Source organism: Parus major, chromosome 10 (genome assembly GCF_001522545.3).
Source record: "Parus major isolate Abel chromosome 10, Parus_major1.1, whole genome shotgun sequence".
Taxonomy (NCBI): Eukaryota; Metazoa; Chordata; class Aves; order Passeriformes; family Paridae; genus Parus; species Parus major.
This window is the reverse complement of record NC_031779.1, coordinates 9,839,918-9,862,588: the sequence shown is the minus strand read 5'-3', so window position 1 is coordinate 9,862,588 and position 22,671 is coordinate 9,839,918. Positions and strand designations below refer to the sequence as shown.

General features: G+C 36.2%; 1 protein-coding gene across 2 annotated transcripts; it reads left to right on the top strand.

The window, feature by feature from the left end:
• The first annotated feature begins 56 nt into the window (after positions 1-56).
• On the top strand, positions 57-21,871 carry COPS2 (COP9 signalosome subunit 2). Of its 2 annotated transcripts, none has more exons than XM_015638641.1 (13): positions 57-240; positions 9,224-9,337; positions 10,393-10,470; positions 11,065-11,190; positions 12,539-12,628; positions 12,745-12,822; positions 13,648-13,822; positions 14,816-14,994; positions 15,130-15,182; positions 17,221-17,318; positions 19,082-19,164; positions 20,245-20,303; positions 21,113-21,801. In XM_015638641.1, the coding sequence occupies exons 1-13, from the start codon at positions 187-189 to the stop codon at positions 21,255-21,257; spliced, it is 1,332 nt and encodes a 443-aa protein (XP_015494127.1). In that variant the 5' UTR covers positions 57-186; the 3' UTR covers positions 21,258-21,801. The 2 variants fall into 2 exon arrangements, with proteins under 2 accessions (XP_015494127.1, XP_015494126.1); XM_015638640.3 differs by having other exon boundaries at positions 94-240; positions 12,518-12,628; positions 21,113-21,871.
• The last annotated feature ends 800 nt before the right edge of the window (positions 21,872-22,671 follow it).

The following is a 22,671-nucleotide window of genomic DNA, read 5'->3' as shown; positions in this document are numbered from 1 at the left end:
TACCAGGGGGAGGGAGCCGGCGACGGGGCGGCGCGGATTGGGCTCCGAGCGCCCCGGGCCGGGGGCGGGAGAGGCGCGGGCGGCAGCGGGTTCCGGGCGGAGCGGAGCCACATTGGGCAGCGCCGCGCGGGGTTGTGGGAGAAGGGGCCGTCCCCGCCGCCGCCCCCCGCCCGTCCTCCGGCCAAGATGTCTGACATGGAGGATGATTTCATGTGCGATGATGAGGAGGACTACGATCTGGTAGGGCGCGGGGCGGCGCGGGGGCTCAGCAGTATAGCCGGGGGTGCCGCCGGCGCGGCGCAGCTTCGGGCCGCTGCTAGTGCGGCGCTCCCGCCGCAGCAGCCGCCCCGCCGGGTGCTGCCCCGGCAGGGAGCGCGGACATCCAGGATGAGTTTTCCTCCCGGGAAGGAGGATGCGGGCAGGGGCTGCGAGGGGCGGGTGCTGCTGTCGGAGCAGCCGCTCGGCCGCCTTTCGGCGGATGGAGCAGGCCAGCTCCGGGCCGGGCAGGTGGATAGGCCCGGGCCGGTGCACTGGCCCCGGGCTGGCGCCCTGTGTCCCCCGCAGGGCTCACGCTGAAGGAAGGGCTCCGGCGCGCTGCCTCCTTCTCTCTTTCCTCCTGCCCCGGCCCAAGTGTCGGGCACGAAGTGGAGTGATAAAGTTGCCCGCCCTTCTCCCCACCCGCTACTGTGAGAGGCCCTTGGGGGAAGATAGCATTCATGTGCTTGTGTGAGCAACAAACTGAGGAAAAAGTAGGGGGAAGAGAAAGGGAAGTGAGGAGAAATGGCCTCATGGCCGGTTTCTGATCCAACAGGCCGAATGTTGCACTTATTTCTAACTTTCTTGTCTTAATAGTCTTTATAGTCTTTGTAACCTTTCTACCAGTCCCTTTTTGGTTTTAATTGTAAGGTTTGGGGGGTTTCATGTAACATTTAGTTAAATGTTAACATCAGGTTTTGTCCTAAGCTTTTAAAGTTAAAAAAAAAATCTGATTAATTATAATTATGTTGCCCTTACATTATATTGGGGCTTGAAGTTTGATTATTTGGGTTGGTTTTTTTTTTATCCTTTTCTGAACTTTGATTGGGTTTTTAGAACTAGAGACATTTTTTTTAATAAAGTTATGTGTGGTAGAAGCTTGAGAGTCTATTGCATTCATTTCAGTGAAACACGTACTAGCAGTATTGCAGTTTCACTGAAAAACTCCAGACACTTGCTTCTGGAAGAGTTGCTTTCTGACACATTTGCCACTTATGAGTTCGTTTAAAATGTTTACCTGATTTTATTTGGAATAGTTTCTGGGCAGTTTTTGTTAGGAACTGCTTAGAATGGTTGGATGATATTAGATACAGAGTAAAAGCATCTGGTTTTGGTTTTCAGGATTTTTTCAATTCATGTAAGAGCGCTTGTTTCACAGGTATTGTCATCAAAACTCTATGAGTTGCTTGTGTCACTGTTCCAAAAACTGTTTGTATTCCCCTTCCAGTCTCTCAATGAATTCACATTCTGTAGTTACTGAAGGAAATGCACAGAGTTTTAATACCATTAAAAACATTTTGTTCCAAAATTAATTTCCATTCATTTTTATTAACGCTGAAATTTGTGCCCTGATTTGAAATACTGCGGTGTTTTTTTTCTATGCAATACAATCAGAGGAATATTAAACATATCAGAATTTAGGTTCCACATCCTTCCATAACATGAGAACTGGGCATGTAGAGAAACCATTGGAATTGCATTTTTCAATCTATACAGATATGAATAAAAGTGCAGCTGAAACTAACACTGCTTTATGTCAGTTTTCTCCCAGAATAATTGGTCTAGTGCTTTTTGCTGTGTTTCTTTCTTTTGAAGTACTTTATTTCTCATTGGAAAAACCTTCCTGAAACACCTTGCTTGTGGCAGATTTCCACTTCTGACTGTAGTTACTTTTTCTGGAGCGTTTCATTCTCATTAATTACCCTTAGCTCAGACCTTTCAAAATTTTAAAATACTTCTTGTAATAATTAGGAGGACATTAGTTTTTTATTTTTAGTACATAACTCCCATGTAAAGCATCAACTAATACCCAAGCTTCAGATTTTTAAAATTTAATTTTAGTTCATAATTGATGGGGGAAAAAAACCCAAGAATTGAAGAGTAAAAATATTCCAGCTAGATTAGTTTCAGCATTCTGGGACTACCAAACCATGATTGACTGTTGTTTTCAAAAATGCTTGAAACTCTAATTGTGGTGTTCCACAGAACTGTTTCATAAAGAAGTTAGGGGCTCTGAAGACAGGGCCGGATTTCTTCCTTTCATGTTAATATCGAGTTCAATTAAGAGAAGACTGTAAGGGGATGTGTGATTCTTAAGTTGAGCATATCAGCTGCTGCAAGAGGCTTTGCAACAAAAGAATGAGTACAAGACATAATACTCAAATCAGTGCAGAATTGAAAGTAAAAGAGCACATGTGAGTGCTGTGAATACTTTTTTAAAGAACAGGAGGAGAGGCAGTGATTACAGAAACAGTCAATGAAAGAAGTAGCTATTTTGTCAAAATATGGTGAAACTAGGTTCAGGTCTCCCTGGGTAGCTGCCATCACAACAATAGCAGTACAGACTCCCCAAAAAGTTAATTTTGTCAGCTTTTATTAGAAGTGGTTATGGCTGCTTCTCTTTAATGTGCACTTGACCTGCTGATTATGTAGAGACAGTCAGTTAAATTTCCTTAAGTATACAAATGTTTTGCACTTGAACTGAAATGTGAACAGATATTTTAAAGGCCCAGATCTTTCCCAGCTACATCATGGAATTTTATATTATTAGAGTAATTACTACACTGTTAAAGAATTGAAGACTATCCAGGTTGTATTGGATTGTTTCTGTTTAGTTTTTCAGTGGGTAAAAAGTCAAAGTTTTACATGTAAATGACCTTATGAACCACTCCTACAAAACTTGAGTTTATTCACTGGAGCCTTGATATCAGGAAGAAATTCCATTTATATTTGTGGGTGGATGAACCTAGATTCACAATTTGCTAGTAATGTGCTGTGACAGTTTTGATTATAACATGAATTATTCCACTTTATGCTTCAATGAACAGAATAATGTTTACTGGTCATTATGAAAGCCACTCAATTTTAATTTCTAGCTCAATGCTACTAGGTGCCTTACATGATTTCAGTACAAGGTCTTTTTACTGGATACAGCTTGAGGGTGGAGAAGGACAAAGAGGGAAGGACCACTGTAAATTCCATTTTTGTTTTTGGTCTGGGACAAAAGACTGTACTTTGAATTGACTTGGAGGCTAAACTCAGCCTTCCTCCAAAAATTGATTCTTCAGGTATATTGACAACACATTGACAATTGTTATAGTACATCTACTGGATTTTCTTGTTTTGTTTTAAATAAATAAGGAATCTGTGGTGTTCTTAATGAGTCATCTCTACTGTGTTCTGAATGAAATTCAGCTTTAAAATGAATTTGAGGCAAGGTTGGACAAATATATTTGCTGAGCAACTGTTCTTTTTATCTTAAGAAGTTGTGTTGTTTCAGTGAGTTACAGAAGATCTGTAACAGTTCCAGTGAACAGTCATCAGTTTGCACCCTAGTGAGATGGCTGCAGGTTCATGAGGATTGGCACGACTCAAATACAGAGAGCATCCCTTCAGATTACTGAGGATTTCCCGTTTCAGGATGTGTTGATATTAGGAAATAAGCAGTCTTACTACTTATTTCAGGCTACATGCGTTGGGTCTGTCTGTCTGTCTTTCGGTCTGCCTGTCTTTCTTACTGAAATACAGTCCATTGCAAAAGGAATTTCTGTATGTTACCAAACTTCATAAGCAATCTCATCAGTAGACATATTATCTTGTCTTCTATTGCTAGATTTTAATAGACACAGTTGAAATTTTGTGTGGATGTTGTCTCGTCTTCCCAATTGCTCATATGTCACTATTATCATTTTCTGAAATACATATATATGTTGCAAACAAGAATATGGTAATGCTGCAAAAACAAGTATCCGGATCTAGGGAAGTCCCAAATCAAGCAGATCCACTTGGCCCTCTTCTGTTTCTTAGTGAAGTATAATTACAGTAGTATATGATTTAAAAAAAAGTATGCTTCACAGAGGACATAGAATGTACTGTTCTCTGAATTAAATATTATTTCATATTTTATATGGATTCAGCATTTATTGTGATACTCTTTATGCATTGTCTTCAGACTCATCTTCAAACACAGAATTAATATATTTGAGGTTTATTTTGCTCATTACCATAATGTCTCAGAAGGAAGTATTGAGGCAAAAAGCCCGAGAATAATTAATCAGTAAATTCTTTCTATCTAAACATTGACAAGTGTCAGTAAGTTCTGGTTTTGTTGGCTTCTTTTGACAGTTATTTAGGGCTGTGTTCAGAATGGTGCTCTCAAGGATCTGATATGCAGTTGAGTCTTAAACAGACATAAATTAGATCTAAGTTACGCTGAGAACTGGACTTTCAGAAAAGGATGCACGTTACAACTACAGGGGAGCTGCATGACAGAGGTAGAAAGAAAAGACACTTTTTTGCTGTACTTTTTACATGTTGTAATACCAGGATTTTCTTTCTGCAGTCTCCTGTCTCATTCCTATGCATCTTCCAACTGAAAAAAAAAAAATAAAACAAAGGCAGAGCACTGCCTTTCATGGAACTCTTCTGACGCCATTGCAAATCACTGGTTTCACAGACTTCTATTCCTGGTGTCAGCCCTGGTGTGAGCCAGCAGGCACTGGATGACTTGCAGAGTTAGCGAGTAGCAGCAGGAGAGACTTGGAACGTGGAAAAGAAGCCCAATGCATGGCTGAGCAGTTGCATGCAGGCTTCTTACACAAATCGAACTCTTGTTTTCACTTTCAGGGTTTGCCTTCGTTCTTTTCCTCTTTGCTCTTTTGCATTCCAGTCGGATTGCTTTCTTTATATTCATGTGCCTGGATACCAACTGGCAAATGCACATAGAGCCTGGTAGTTGCTGTTTGTCCTGGTGCCTGCAGGTCAGGAAGAGCAAATGCAAGGAACATTGTGCTTAGTAGACCTCCTAAATGCCATGGTTATGAAACAGTTAGCTGAAGTAAAATGAAATTTGTACCAGACTTCTTCTCAGAAACAATTGCACTTCATAAAAAAAAAAATGAATTGTTTGAGTCAGCCAAATGATTGAAATTTGGTAAAATCACTAGCAATTATTTTACCAGTAACAGTAGTATTTCACCCATGTCTTTGAAAGATCATTTTGTACAGAAATAGAACTTTCTATATGGTCTTTTTTTCCTGGAAAGTTGCCCCTATATAGCTACTTTCCCCCTACTCCTTTTTTAGAAAAAGGTTTGCAAAGTAGGAATTAAGTTCCCGCAGTGGTGGTGAATAATAAACAGAGGAGCACAAATTTAGGTAATCACTCCAATTGGATGGTGAAGTTAGGTAGGTGCTTCAGGCAAGGGAGGAGACCAGAAAATTAGTAACAACAATAGTTTTCACAAAATAGTCTTACATTGTTTTTGTTCAGAAAGAACTTTACCGCGTCAGTGTACCACTCTAACAGAATGCCACACATCTGCCTTTAAAAACACTGATAGGCTGTTATGGTCTCTGTGTTCCTGTCCCTCATTGTGACCCTGAGCACAGGGGCCGTGCTTCGGGACCTGGAATCTCTGGAGACCACATTGACAAGGTTTCTGCCACAGTTCTCAGAAACCAGCAAGGAGCCAGACAGCACAAACCACTGGATTTCTCAGGGATGGGAAAGGGCAGGCTAGGAGCAGCCATGGATGGGGATGAGCTGGGAGCGCTGGCTGCTGTTAATGTGCCTTTGCTGCTGGGCAAACTGCAAATGGATCCATGCACAAAAAGGATGACTAAAGCTGACTCGGGTGAATTGACTTCTGTGTGTGCCCATTTTTAAGCTGAGGCTCAATGTTTTAAAGCTGTTTACTAGATAAAATCTTATGAAAACCCAATATGTAACATAATAAAGACTTATTAATTAAATTGGTTTCTGTATACTAATTTAACTTTTATTAAAACTTTTTGAAAGAACAATGTTCCAGACAGAGTAAACTCCATCAGTGGTTTTTATCTCTGTTACAATTGAGCTAGTGTAGTAATTTCTCTGCCTCCAAAAAGCAGTGGGATGGTTTAGGATTGAATATAACTGACTACATTTAGAACATGCAGATTTTCAACATAGCAGTGCTTAAATAATATCCTAACTTATTTAACTGCATTTTTTCAAGCTCTGTCAGGGTTTTCTAATTTCTTGAGTAGTGATAAAAACCCCATTTGTTTGTTTTGATGATCATCTGAGGAAGGAAGAATTCAGTGGGTTTCAAAGAGAAGTTCTGTGTACTCAGACTGCTTTTTTTTTCATTTGTACTTAAAATGTTGAAGTCCATTTGAAAAATACCATTAGGACCTTAGTTTTAAAAATTCCTAGGCCTTTTCCTTTTTTACATCAGCTAGAGATAAATTATATCACCCAGCTACTTTTATATCTTGAAGTTCTAATTAAGGATGTTTGTCACTATGCAAATTGTTAGGTCTGGATGCTGTAGTGGAGATTTTTAGAGTTATGTAGAAATCCTATTTGTAAACCATATATTTCTACTGAATTTGCAGCAAACTTCTACCTAGAAGATTTGAGCTGGGGAAGTTTTTCAGGCAGGAGGAACCAGGGGTATTAAAAATGAGAGTGAGGAAAGGCTTGGCTTTTGCTATCTGAATTTATTGTTAGAAGAACTTCTGTTTTCAGAACTGAGAAGGAAATTAATCTTTTTCTTAATTGGAACTTTGAGGACATAGCTTTATACTTTCCTCCTTTTTTGCTTTTGGCAGAAGCTTAATGTTCTCACATTTGTATCCTACTGCACTAAGCCATCTCTGCAGCAAAAGAAGACTGAGTGCTCGTCCTTCTGAATTTATCAGCACTGGCATAATTAGCATCAGTGCTTGAAATAAGATTCAGTATCTGCATGGCTGATTTTTTTTTTTTTTTAATTGTATAAAGATTAATGGCATCAGCTCATACTTAGTTTGAAGTTTTAAAGTTTTCTTCACAGCCATTAATTCTAAATATGTCTTTTTAAAAGTAAACCACCTCACATTTTCTGTAAGTAGGAAGGCCTTATCTCCATTACAGCTTTGAGTCCATATCATCATCCTAAGTCTGATGTGAGGCAAACAGACATCAAGTGAAGAAAAAATACAGCCGTGAAAACATAAACCAGTACCTTTTGATACATTTCAGTGCATTTCCACTGGGGGTAAAGTATATCAAGACTTACAAAATATATAGACTTAACACTTCTTTATTATGTATTAATATTATGAAAGGACCTTTATGGAATATTGAAGTATGAGAAAAATTTTCTGAAAAAAGGCTTCCTACATGAATCCACATCCAGAATCATTGCCAGAGCTAAGATGAAAGTTCAGATGTTTCTGGCTTGAGGCTAACAGAACACATTGTCTCCTATAAGGAATTAATTTAGTTTGCTTTCCTTTTATCTTTGCAAATAGACACTTCTGCCAAAAATATTCCCCATTGTCCGAGTTAAGCATAAACAAGACATCAGCTGATTACACATATCTTAAATGCTATGTTGTTTAATTTTTGGCATCCTGTATATATAAGGTGCCTGATAAAGTTGTTGACATCGTTGTGTGTACCCACAGCTGCTCCATTGGAGTTGGATCAATAGGATAAGGAGTTTACAAAAACAAGCTAACCAAAATGAGAGCCTGCCCAATGAAATAAGACACTTCCTGTTTTCTTTGCTGTTTTCGGTATCACATTTTTATATTTCTGTGGGAATTCAGAAAACAGGTTTGTGGAATCCACAAGACTTCTCAGTCCATTCATTCTCACTAATGATAGTACTTTGTTGGGTGAAAATAAATACATAGCTGGGCAGCTTGCCTACATGTTACAAATAGAAACATTAAAAGGTAGAAGGACAAATGTCTCAAGTATCACAGTTAATAAAACTTGGTTTGACTGTGGGCTCCCATAATTAGTTTTTCTTTTGAGCTACTTTTTTTTTCCATTCCTTCCCATGGTTTTGGAGGAGTCCATTAATAGTAGGAATATACAAATGAACAAAAGAATAGATGTGCCTGATGAAGTACAACAAGAGTAAAATTCACCCTAAAGAAGGGGACCTGACTGTGCATTACTTATGTTGGTGCAAGGGAAAGTTACTCTGACAGCAGTAACTTTGAGAATTAAACAGATTCTGTTAAAACAGTTCATCTCCTAATAGCCAAAATCCTGTTCAGAGAAGTTAGCTTGAAAATGCAGAGGTGTGAAGTGGTTTTGAATTGTGTAAACATCAAATGAAATTATTATTTGAGCTTTGTGAGTGTTTTCTAATTTGGACATGCAGCATTGTCCTCCAGCAAAAGAAGATAAAATATGCAGGATTTTTTCATCAGAAGTCTCAGAGTATTTTAATTTTTTAAAAAATTAAGTAGTAATTACTTCAGTTTGTTTTGCACTAGTGTACATGATAGATAATTATTTGATTAAATTATTGTGCCTATGCTGCACCCCAGCATCTTTGGCAGCATTTTTAACATTTTCTCAATCATCTCTTGCTTCTCAGTGCAGAAGCAGCTGGTGTTATCATCATTATTCTTTCTTTTAGTTTCCTTAGACAAGGATGAATCGTTATGGCATAGAAGGGCATATTATAGAGAGATTCATGGAAGCATTTGATACCCTCCATAGCTGAATCATTACTTGTGTGGCAGCTCAGCCAGGGTCTTTTCTGTGGGTAGCAAAGGCTGGATAATAGAGTGCCTTTAGGAGGATCAGTGGGCAGCGTGTTCTCTCCCCTCCCAGAAATGACATGTGCTCTTGGGCCTCTGCTTAAACTCCAGCATCGGCAGAATTTCAGTAATACAATCTGTACTTGTCATAAAGGTGAAGTTGGTGGAGCTATGAGTTCATTAATCCAGAAAGAAACCTGCTGACAGGCAAAAATGTTGGTGGATGGTGAGTCTGGCCTAGTAATGGCAGACAGAGAAAATGATTATATGGGTCCATACCTGTTACATGCTCCAAAACCAAACACTGCCACTTAATACACAAGCATTCTGTGCTAGTTGGAGTAATATGTCTTACTATTTGCTATTTTCAGCAGATTATTAGATTCTGAACCTTTTTTTTTTCTCTGATTGATTTTTTTTTTTTCTTAAAATGTAGGAATATTCTGAGGACAGCAATTCTGAACCAAATGTGGATCTGGAAAATCAATACTACAATTCCAAAGCTTTGAAGGAAGATGACCCCAAAGCAGCATTAAGCAGTTTTCAGAAGGTTTTCTGTCTTTATATTCTATCTCTGCTTTTTATACTAATTCACATTTTAAAATATCTGATACCATTTGAGGTATTTTCTGAGATTTTAAGAGTAGGATTTATCTTTTCATTTACTAATGTGCTAAATTTATTATTGAGTATCTTAGACTCCTGGCTGACTGCCTTTCAGGATCATTCTTAGGGATAAATAGGACATGGTATAGTCTCTTCACAGATCTGACTTTTTAATCTTCAGGATTTACTAAGTTAATTAAACAGTTCTGAATGTGTTTTCATGCATCGACAATAGAAACCAGATCCATTTGGGTTTTTTTAATGAAATGGTGTTTTCCCCAGTGTCTTACGTAACATTATATTTGCTTTGCTATCTGATTCCAAAGCTTTAAATGCATAAATACTAAGTGACACAGAGTTTCTTTCCTTCATCTCAGTTTTAAATTTTTAATGTTTGCACACTGCTAGGAGAAAGCAGTATGTTAGATGCAACTTTTTAAAGAAAAAATAGATATTTATATCTCTTGGCTCATTTATATAGTGTATAACAAAATTAAATACATGTTGTTTAAAAAAAAACAACACAAAACAACTTTATAAAGTTTTTACTTATGAAACATGTCTGTAACTATGTTGCATTAAAACCTAGAAGCGTTTCTCCTTTGTGAAGGAACGGTAGTAATTCAGAAGAGCTTTTTAACTTAATTTAGTCAAAATTTAGTTGACTCAGTTTTGCAGGAGGTGTTACAACTATTTTTGCATATGTTTTTATGGAGTGGTGTTAAAACTTAGTGTTTGGCATTGAAGTGTTTTCTGTTAGACAACAACAACAATCATGTTCACCCTCCCTATATCAACTAAGTTGTGAAAACTGATGAGATACAGTCTCACTTTTTCAATAATACCAGGAAAGAATAAAATTGAAGAACAGGGCAGAGTCAAATGTTACTTTGTAAGGAACAAAGTGGGGGGGAAGGGCACGTCTGGGATATGTATATTTTAAACAATTTAAGTTTGAATAAAGCTTTTATAAATACTGTTTTAAAAATTCTTTTCCAGGTTTTGGAGCTCGAAGGCGAGAAGGGAGAATGGGGATTCAAAGCTCTGAAACAGATGATTAAAATAAACTTTAAATTGGTAGGAATTACAGCTATCACTTGGAAGTAAATGGCATAAATATGTACTTGATCCAGAGATCTTATGTTACTATTCTAATTTATGGCTATGACAACTAAATCTACCAGAACCTGTCTTTTGCAGCCTTTAATGGCTACTACAGATATGGCAGGGAAACGATGTGGTGTTTGCAAGTCAAAGGCAAAATAGATGCAAAATAGCTGCTGTCGTCAGCTGGTACTCCATGAATGTGGGAGGCTCAGTCCTTTCGGTACTGAGGTGTCACACCACTGAAAGTGGTCATGTTTCCCTGTGTACATTGCACTAGGACCAAACAGTGAAACATTTATATGCTATGTATGCAACCATTCCAGAATTGTATGGCTAGTTCTGTTTTCTTCATTGAGATAAATATTGTAAATGTGTGCTCTGTGCAGTCCTGAAGTTATTTCTGATTCTGCAGGTTATGAATATAGTGGTGATTTGAAAGTTTTAATAGCAACCACTACTGCATTGTCTTTCTCTGTGCTTTTTTTTCCTGTATATACACTTGCAAGATGTCTCAGTTTTAACAATTAAAACAAAAAATATAATGTGATTTTGTTTTTCTTTTAGACTAACTTTCCTGAAATGATGAATAGGTATAAACAGCTATTGACCTACATACGGAGTGCAGTTACAAGGAATTACTCTGAAAAATCCATCAATTCTATTCTTGATTATATCTCTACTTCCAAGCAGGTTGGATCATCAATTCTTTCATCTTCATAGTTTTCAGTTTTGCATTTTTAACTACAGACATTTTTTGTGTTTGGTTTGGGCTTTTTTGATCTTAATAGAGGAATTTTGACTATTCATTTGTTGTCGTATATAAAAATATATTTCCCACATGTAGTGGATTCTATTAACACAGATAAATCTTCATAAACTTGTCCTTTTTTGGCAACATTTACCTCTGTATTAATAAATAAGAGCTTATTTTTAGCACAGATACACAATGTAAGTGCCCTCTCAAATATAATTTTTAATTTAAAAATGCTTTTTTTTTTTTAATTTTGGGGGGAGAGGGAAATCTTTGCAGTGAAGTGTTGGTGTGAAATACTGCCTGTCCAGTGCACTGTGCAAGTGAGGTACATGTCCATAGATACACAGCCCAGCTCCTTTTGTTTTGTGTTGTGGTAGAAGCTTTACAGAGAGTAGGAAGGTCCCCTCACTGACTACCTGAAAGTAGCACTTTCATACAGAGGATCATTGTTCTTCAGTGCTGAGTCCTTGGTCATTATCACAATCCTTCCTGCCCTGCCACTCTTAGAAGTGGAAGTTGAATGCTGGGTTACTGTTGAGGTCCAAAGGATTGTGTTAGACTGTCCCTTCTTGGCAGAGGTCAGTGTCTCTGGTTTGTAGTTGAGCCAGACCTGGAGGGACAGTCTGGAAATCATAACTTGATGTATAGGCACAGATTTGTTACCCCCCAAAGGAACAGTGGTCATGAGCAATACTAATGCATTCTTTGTACAACCCTTGTAAAAGGTAACACTCAGCACTTTGATTTCCATTTCAAATGTTGTCTTTTTGGGTTTTATGCAAAGAAACAGTTTGATGTGCTCAAGAGCTTTCTTCCACTCAGCATTGCTAGTCCAGAAAGAAGAAGGTATCTTTTCCTTTGACCATATTCCTCTCTTTGTAAAGCATATTTTCTTTTTGATATGTAAATTATTTTTATTCTTTTAAGTGGGAACAATATCACCTGTGTTTGTTACACAACATCAGAGTTCTGTTCCTTGGTTATATAAGATGGGTTTTATAAGGTGGCTTTAATTTTTCACAGATCAATCAAGTACCGTACAAACAGTACAAATCTTAAAATGTGACTACTTTTTAATTATATCTGCTTCATATAAGAAAAGATAGTGTAGTTAGTTTGGTTACTTTAGAAGCTGTTTGCAGTTTAAATGCAAACATTAAGTAAGAAACAGATACCTTTCTTATTTTGAAGTTCAAGCATGCACTTGTAGGTTGTTCAGATTGACTTTATTAACAGGTACAAATTTGCTGTTTACAATTATAGAATTCTGATTTTTTATGTCAGATGGATTTGCTTCAGGAATTCTATGAAACAACACTTGAAGCTCTGAAAGATGCTAAGAATGATAGATTGTGGTTTAAGACAAACACAAAGGTAAAATATAAAACTTCCTATTTTTTGCTTTTCTTTGATACCTTTAGCTAATTCTTATAAATTATAATTGTGAAATTTTATTACACCTCAGTACTTTAACTTTCTTTTCATTACAGCTTGGCAAATTATATTTAGAACGAGAAGAATATGGAAAGTTACAAAAGATTTTGCGTCAGCTGCATCAGTCATGCCAGGTACCTTTATACTCTAAATCACCGTGGCTTAGTAAACAACTTTGATGCAATGATTTATTTTTTTTTTAATACATCTGTTGTTGGCCTTTGAGGCATTTTGCTGAGCTTTAGTGCAGAGGGAATAAATACTGTGCCTGAATTTATTTGTTATCTGCTTGATAACATGAACAAAAAATGCTAAGTGCTTTATTCCTTTCTTAAAGATGGTTTTTAAAAAATTATTCACGACTGCAGATTGGGTTTCTCTTCAGGGAAGACAAGGAGAAGCTCATATCAATAATCTATGATGCATAGACATTTATTTTAAAATATAGCAAAGATTCCAAGTGAGCTTTATTCAAAACTGAAAGTACTGTTGTTACTTTCCCATCTGGAAGGGGAAGAAATAAATTAGCCATGCAGTCTGCTGTGCTTGTTTGTGATATTTTTCCTCGTTCAGTATGGAAATAGGCTACAAATATCTGGGAAATGGTTCTGTTAGAGGCAATACATATGTATATATGTGCATTTGTGTTAGTCATTGTATTTATATACTAAGAGTGTGGCTTAAGGAAAGTGGAAAAGAATTAAGGTTAAAGTTTTGAGAAAAAAAATTAATTAAAAATACTGACATTTTAAATAAAGGGCTTCAAAATGTAGACTGTGGTTAAGTTATTTGAGTGCTATGTTTTCTGATAGTTTCATCAGAATTTCAGAGTTTTAGGAATATTCTTGTTTTTGACAGGAAATTACTGAGAGTATTTGCTTATCAGTGTTTTACTAGTATAAAACTGAAATTGCTGTTCTCTTAAAATTTCACAGTATTTATTACTTAATCTGTCCTAGACTGATGATGGGGAAGATGATCTAAAAAAAGGTACTCAACTATTGGAAATCTATGCTTTGGAAATTCAAATGTATACAGCACAGAAAAATAACAAAAAACTTAAAGCACTATATGAACAGTCATTGCACATCAAGTCAGCCATTCCTCATCCACTGATCATGGGAGTTATCAGAGGCAAGTTCATCTTGAATTTTTCATTTGTCTTCTGTTGCAGAGATTTGTTCCATTAAAATCTGATAACCAGTGTTTTTTTCCAGTTCCAGCTATGAAGACAGAGGCTTCTGTAGATTCAGTCTCATCATTTTCTTCTTGCAGGACTTCAGCTCTGCAGTTTTGGTGCCCAGATGCCAGAGGCACTGGTCAGAAGGGCACAACAGTTGGCTAAATAAATGTTAGGAGAGAAGCAGTAGAAAGAGAAGAGGAAGACTTGCTGTTTGACATCATGGCAGCAAAAGATGAATGCAAAGGCATCTGCAGGGGAAAGAAACAAAGGCTTGACAGGACTGCTAGCAGAATGCTTAGCAGATTGCTGTTCCTGCAATCCCCTTTTATAAATTTGTGTCTCACTTTGCTAAAACTCAGCAGGAACTAAAGGGCTTTTAGATGTACTTGAAAATATTATTTATTATTTGCAATAATGAATTGTAGTGGAAACAAGTGTGTGTTAACTTTCTTTAGAACACTGTTATGCTTTCCTCCTTTCCCTGGTGTAGATACTGAACAGACAATCAGGCAGCAGTGGGTACTTCAGAAATAAAAGGATATAGAAAGTATTTCTCATTTTTTCTGTGTGGTTTTGCTCAACAGATAGGGAAAATTCCATAAATATATGAAGCCTGTTGCTACTGAAATGGAGATAAATTCTATCTCAGTTTTTGCAGTATTTTAACATAATGGTGACATAATTATTGGCTATGAGGATTAGTGTTCTTTTAAATTTTATGGTGTGGGCTGGGTTTTGTTTTTTCTTCTTTGGAATGGGGTTATTCAAATGGCAGTGCTGTATGTTAAGGCCCTAATGCTTTTTTTTCCTAGCGATTTCAGAGAACCAAATGACTTCTGAAAATGTTTCAGTAATCTATTTAGAAATAGCATGGAACTTGAGTACAATTATTGTAGTCAGCAACAAGCACACAATGTTCCTTTTCATCTGTGTTTTCTTTTCAGAATGTGGAGGCAAAATGCACTTAAGAGAAGGAGAGTTTGAAAAGGCACATACTGATTTTTTTGAAGCATTCAAGAATTATGATGAATCAGGGAGCCCCAGAAGAACCACTTGCTTAAAATATTTGGTCTTAGCAAACATGCTTATGAAGTCTGGAATAAATCCATTTGATTCTCAGGAGGTATTTTTTTCTTCTTCCTTCACACCACCCCCCTCACATCCCCTCACCCTTTTCTGAATATATAGAGAAATTACCCAAAGGGGAAATGGGAAAAAAAACCCTAAACTTTCATATTATGCTTTCTGTTCTGTGTAGGCTAAACCATACAAAAATGATCCAGAGATTCTAGCAATGACGAATTTAGTAAGGTAAGATTTTAATTTTTCTGCAGAAAAGAACAAAAAGATAAAAACAAAAAAGATACATTGTCCAAACCTGAAAATGAATATTTTTTGAAATTGCTTTTCTCTGCACAGTTAACACAGTTACTCATAAATATTGGTCAAATATTTGAGGACTGCTTTTCTTAGAAACTTAATATAAGAGACCATAGTATTGATGCCATACTATGTACAGGTGCAGAAACTGTGTTTTGTCACTTTATGGTGTGACAAAAACCACATTTCTCCCCTTAAATCAAGTTGTCCCATCTTACACTGCAACTGGTCTTTTTAGGCTCTGACTGATTACACAATAGAAATTGAATTGAGTGACATCTCATACCATAAGCAATAAAATAATTTGCTGCATGGATATATCATGATTTCCTAAGTTAGGAGTACGAAACTTAACTCACAATGAACTCCTGTATTCTTCAAACATGTAAAAATCAAAAGAAATCCTCATTACCTCTTACAAACAACTCTGAGAACTTCTAGTGCATGGTCATGAGGTCAATGAACTGGGGCAGGTTTTGTACACTGGGTTTTGAAGCTCACCTACTGTATCCACTCTGGCCTGCCTCTGCTCCTTTTCCCATCTTTTCCCTACATGAGAAGTAATGTCTGCTCACATTTTGAAACAGTTGATCCTGTATTGGAACAAATTGCTGTGATAGTGCTGTTGTGCATTGTATACATACAAATTGTTTCTGAAAGTGAGGATATTCATCCATTAGTGACATAGTGAATGAATAAATTACTTGGCAGTTAATTAAGGGACTATTTCCAGTAAGTCATTCCACTTTAGATGTATTTTTTTCTAATTCACTCTCATAGTTTCATGTGAATTTGAGGCAGAAGGAACTCCAGATGGCCTTACCCTATCTGATTTTATTCGTATTTCTAATTTATATCTTTTATTGTGACATTTGAGTATAACTCCTTCTTTAAAATTAATAATGCAATTGAAGCAGTGTTGATAAGAAATATGCAGAAGATAAAATTAATTTCAAATATGACAATTACGTTTTAAATCCTTCCTATACTCTGCAGTGCGAGCTTGCGTGCTTTACATATGATAAAAAGAGGCTTCTGAAATAACCAATAAAATATACTGAACTGAAATTCCTTTTATTATAAAGTAAAATTTACTGGTTTCATGTGATACAGTCCATGCCACTCACATAACTATTTATAAACTACTCAAGTTCTACCTTAAACTCTACAGGTCTTCCTCTTGGCCATTTTAATAACAAATTAATCTTCTTTGACCAGTTTAAAAACAAATTTAAAATGTACAGAGTATGAAGGACAAATAGATGTTGTTATCAAAATGTTTGATATTAGTATTAAACAGAAATTTAAAATTTTGTTTTGAAAGAATGGTTTTCAAGAAAAAGGTCTTTCTTCAGAAGTTGCAACTTTTGACCTTTAAACGGTGCTGTGGTGGCACCTTCCTTTTGCAAAGCTTTCTCAGATGACAGGATTGACTTGTGAAAGGACATATACACAAGTCAACTATAAATAAAAATCTAAAAAGTAATGTTATGCCAGAATTACTGATGAATAATCCTGGGAGTCCATATTTCTTTCATCTTCCAGTTTTTTTAGCATCGAGCTTAAGCTGGACATTGTAGAGACAGCAACAGCCTTGTAGACTCTTTTTAGCTCTTATTTGTTCCATAAAGTATGACTTCATGAAGCCAAAATTCATGTAATGATACTTTTCAAAACAGGGTATTTAAGAATAGCTTCTTAAAGTATAAAAGTTTTGAAACTAGAGTGCACTTGTGGAACAACTAAATGTTCATACTAAATTTTAGTAAATGCTGCTAAAATTGAAGCAGGATAAAGGTAATTTTTGTTGCATTTCATCTTGAAAGAGTTTTTACTTACAGAGGTTCTGAATAGAAATATTTTCCACCAGTGCACAAGATGTGGGGTTTTTTTTGAAATTGTGGAACATAATCTTACGAGTCTGTTTAACTTTTAAAATTAATAATTCAGTCTCTTTGTTTTTCTGAAGTGCCTATCAGAATAATGACATCACTGAATTTGAGAAGATTCTGAAAACAAATCACAGCAACATCATGGACGATCCCTTCATAAGGGAGCACATTGAAGGTATTTTGAAGGCTATTATATCATTTTTGTTTTCACTACTTGTAAACTCCTTTTTTTTTCCTTCTCCCCCCCTTGGTTTATTTTTCTTTTTGGCACTAAGAGTTCCTTATAATTACTTGCGGATGATTCCTTTACAAGTTACTTAGAAGCTGGTCAGGGCTAACTTGCATCCAGGCATGTGGCATGACTGCAAAGATATGCAGGATTTATGGAGAAAGGTCTAGAAGAATGGATATTTTAAGGTATCTATGGTGACGTTTAAACACTTGAATATTTTGAGTGTTGTTTTTGTTCTTTGTTCTTTTCCCATTGGAACAGTGAAATGAGAGCAACCCTCACCTGTAAAGATGGTTTGTATCAGTATCATCCAGTTTGATGTTTGCTAGTTTACAAAGTTAATTTACTGCTTCAGAGTACAGACAATACATAGACAATGTAATGAAGGTTCCACTAATAAATATGTAGTAATGTAATATGTAAAAAGGTACATACTTCTCATTTATATCTTGTAAACAGTGGTAGGAGTTATAGTACCTCTACTACATTAACACATGCCTTTCTTTTCTGCTCCATTAATGTGACAAAATAAAGTTACCTCATCCATTTTTCATGTATCTGAGAATGAGGAGTCTCTTCACTTGAATATAGTGCTCAGTTCTTCAGCTAACTGTTGTTTTCAAGGGTGGGTCTGATTGTGGCAGTGCAAGATCATTTAGCTGGATAGTTAAATGAAAGAAAAAGGTTAAATCCAGAGACTTGGTTTTCTTATACTTGTTTGTAAAAGAGAACAGGGCAAACAGCAGAGGAAACTAAATAAATACTGATCCATGTGGACTGCTGGTGAGCTGCAAAGTCTTGGGGGGAGACTTGGTAAGATTAGAGCTGGATGCTCATGGAGGAAGGTGTGACAGAGCTGGAGAGTAAGAGGAGGAAGCTGAATCAAAGCACTGAAGAGAATTTGAGTGTCACTCCTTATATGCTACTGATGCCTCACCATTTTCACTCTGCAGTGATAAATAACGTGTTCATGGTTATGTTTACATACCTTGCCTTGTTGTTTTAACCTCCATAGTTTATTGAGACACATAATCTGGTTTTCAGTGGTATTTTATTATATAAACAATCCTTGTTTAAACAGGTAAAAATGGATCAAGATTTTTTTCCTCTGTTAATTTATTATTGTAATTTATGCTTTCATTTTATCCCGACTGTTTTTAATAATGTAAAAATTTAAAAAACAATGACTAGCCTATTTTATTTGAGCAAAATCAGCCTCTCCATGTAGACCATTTTATACTGCTTCAGTTCCTCACTGTAATTACATCATTACGACCTGACTTTTAACTTTAAATGTGAATATTCCCCATGATGTTAATTGCACAGACATTTTAAGTTGCACAGCTTTAAGAACAACCCTTTTCAATTTTGTACATGGCAAACATTCTAGCCATAAATTAGGGGGACAGACATACCAGGTAATGATCTCTATGATTTATCCAGTTAACTTGAATAAATACAATTTTTACCAGAGGTCATGTTGCTCCATGTTTGAACAGTTTTCAGCTCTGTCTGTCCACCTTCAGAGTTACATACTGCTTGGATCCCTGGAAAAGGAGGGTTGTTGTTAGTTTGCTGGGCTTCCCCACTCACTGAACTACTATCTTCAAAGACCATGGTGTTTAGTGTATCTTTCTATATGGAGTGGTGTTGCAGTTTTATTTCAATACTGCTGTTTTTACAGTGTTTGTTTTCTTCTCTTACAGAGCTTTTGCGAAACATCAGAACACAAGTGCTTATAAAATTAATTAAGCCTTACACAAGAATACATATTCCTTTTATTTCTAAGGTATGTGTCAGTAGAGCCTTGCATTTGCTTAAGTAAATGATTAACTGTGAATAAAAGCTTTTAAATAAATACAGTGCTTCCAGAAATAGAACATCTAAAATACACTTTAAACCATAAAGTACTAATGATGCACTGCTGGCAGCTTTGCAGTGCAAAAATGTAAATTTCAAGTGTCATCCAACTGCTTTTTATAATATGTACTGTGATACACTTACAAAATACTCAACTACCATATTCTACTTGGTGTAGAAAATAACTTTTCTTAAGAAAAGTATAAAAAGTGAAATTTGTATAATAAAAAATGGAATTATGGACATAATTTTTATGAACATAAAAATTAAAAATTTAATCCCTTTTGTTCATAAACTATCTTCACATGTTTGTGTTGTACAAGTTACAGAAATGTGGTAGTAGAACAAACCAAGTATTACCATAGAATCACTGATTTCACTGCCTAATCTGCAAAGAATGGAGTAAAAACCCAGTGGTAATATATCAGTATTTATATCTCCTGTGGGTCTGTGATTTTTCCTGCAAAAGTTCACTGTGTTACAAAATATGTCATGAAATATTAGGGATGCCTATTTTCCATGCTTAAATTCTCTTTGGAACTTGGTATGCTTTTTTTTTAAGCTAGCCTTAACAATTGTAGAACTTGCTTGAGCCAGAAGATGCAATTTCATCTCTAAATGGTTTTGAGTGCAGATCCATTCTTTTCTGATAATTATTGTCTTATTTTATTTCCTGGGTTTTTGTGGTTGTGGTTTATTCTGTTGTTGTTTGGTTTGGGATATTTTTTATCTGTTTGTTTTTTCAGTAAGTCAGTAAAGGAACTCATTTCTGGAGCTTCTAAAATTTTGCTTTCCCCTCTTCAGCTTTTTCTGAGAGGTTACCAGTCTCTTGATTCTTGGCCATGTGTCCTTTGGGTGGAGGTCTTTTACTTAATTGATCATTATTGAATTGATACTTATGAACAGTAAGAATCAGAGGTTAAACCAAATTCTGTATATGAAAACAAAGATTGGAGGTTTAATGTTGCAGAACATAGTAGCAGCATAATGACTTTTCTTTTTGTTTCAGGAGTTAAACATAGATGTAGCTGATGTGGAAAGCTTGCTTGTGCAGTGCATATTGGATAAGTATGTACCTGATTCTTGATCTTTGATTACTTTAAAATAATCAAACTATAGAAGAAGCAACAAAACAATATTTTGGGGCATTGTGATAATACTGGTTGATTCTAGAAGTGAAAGGTAACGGTGCTAACTTTGGATTTGCTTGGTTTCTGAGCAGTAAAGTATGTTTGAAAGATGGGAAACAAGAAAATTATACAGGGAGATTGAGCGGCATCTTTTTACTTTAATTCTTAATTACATAATACATCCCCTGAATTATTATGAAATTATGAAAGTTGTTATTCTTAGTAATTGCTGCTTACACCCATGTATATTTTTGAGTGCATTTTCAAGTTGACAGATTGGTAGTCTACTGTTTTAACTAGAAAAATTTAATTACAATTTGTAAAACCTATTTTTCTTGAGGGTAACTTTTTATAACTATTACAAAAATGTAAGCCATACATAAGCTTGTATTGTTTGACGTCTCTTCACATTAATCTCCTTTTTTCATGATTCTTTGACTTTCAAGAACTTCTTATGTCATATTGCTTCAGACTTTGTATGAGGTCATAGCCAAGCAGATAAAATATGCATTGAATGCATATGAATGCAAATATGCAATGAATTTGTTTGGGTTTGGTTTGTTTTTTCCAGTCATGATGACAGCTTAATAGGCAGTACTACCCAGGACAGTAATGATAAAAGTGCTGAATTCTGAAATGGACTTTGTGCCTCTCTTGTATGAGACCTCTTACTTTACCTCTGATTTATTGTTAGCTCCTATTTCCATGTCCATTAGCAATTTACAGTTTTTATTTATTTACTTCTAGCACTATACATGGCCGAATTGATCAAGTCAACCAGCTCCTAGAACTGGATCATCAGAAGAGAGGTGGTGCACGTTATACTGCGTTAGATAAATGGACCAACCAACTAAATTCTCTCAACCAGGCTGTAGTCAGCAAGCTGGCCTAACAGAAACCAAGCTTCTACAAACGTACTTAAGGCAACAGTGCAGTGATGTAAACCTTAAAAGAACTGGGAATGGCAAAACTACTGTCGGTTGGTGTGCCCTGAAATTATTGGAGTTATGGCAGAAGTGCTTTTTTGATCAGCTGGTTTGTGTTTTGCTGCTGCATTTATCCCAAGAAAAAAAACAGCTTTAATCTCCAGAAGAAAACCAAAATGCCACGGGATTTATGCTGTATTGACATCTTGCCCTAAACATACAACATCCTAGTAATTTGTCAAGGGGCAATTAATGACCAGAGAGAAGATTTTTGTCATGATTTTAAATACACTGACACATTACTGTTGGTTAAATTTAAACATGTTTTACCTGCAGAAATTCTCTCACAGAAATAACCTGCAATAACTTGAAATGCATACCCTTTTGAACACTTCCTTTTCTCATGTATAAATTGAAATGTTTGCTGCATTTTGCAAAATGTCAGTTCTCCAAAAATGTGTCCATATATTTCTGTACCTGCAGTGTAGTAAAGGTTTAGAAGAAACCCCATAATTATAGTGGCATACTGTCACTTAGGTTTCAAGCAGCAAAATAAACAGTGCAGTTCAGAAATTGTACAGTTTGTTTCTTGATGTGCTTTCATTATACTTGAATTTTACTTGTGTTATTTTTAAAAGAAAATAGGAATTACTTATCACATTTGTGAAGGACAATATGGAGATTCTAAGTCTGAACCCCTTGGTATGTGTGCTGTTGATTTTTCTTTTTTTTTCCCCTTGAAATAATGAAACATAAATACTAAAGAGCTGACATTTAGCAGCCTTGCTAACTAACTTTTAGCTTCAAGATGCCAAACTATTATCAGTCCTGTCTAGTTATGTTGGTGGGTATTTGGCATCTCTCAGGGATATGCTTGGCTTTTATTGTGCTATTTCAAGAATAGAGATTTTCCACGCAGTTCTGTGGGAATAGAGATGCAGACCCTGATTGTTCTCTCTCTTTGCCTAATCTGGTCTTTTGAGCAGATTCAGTGTATAGAAAATGACACAGTGTGTATGCAGTGGGGACCAAGAACAGTGACCTTGCTGGTAATGGAATCTGTTCTGTCCCAAATGTTTGAATGTATTGCAGTCCCTTCAGAGCTGCTGTTCCCTAGCACAGTATAGCCACGTGCCTGTTGTGTCCTAAGATTTTGGGATCATCAGATCATTTTAATATAACTACAGTGTTGACCACAGAAAATTTTATTCCTGTAACAGATTGGAGCTGACAGAAAAATTCTCTTGCAGGTCTCAGGAATGTAGTAAAAAGGGTCAGATTTTCCATAAATGTAAGTGTTCCAGTTTAAAGCTGAGGGTAGTGTGTGATGGTGCACACAAGCAGTGCCACACACAGACATTGTAATAGTAGAAGGAAAAA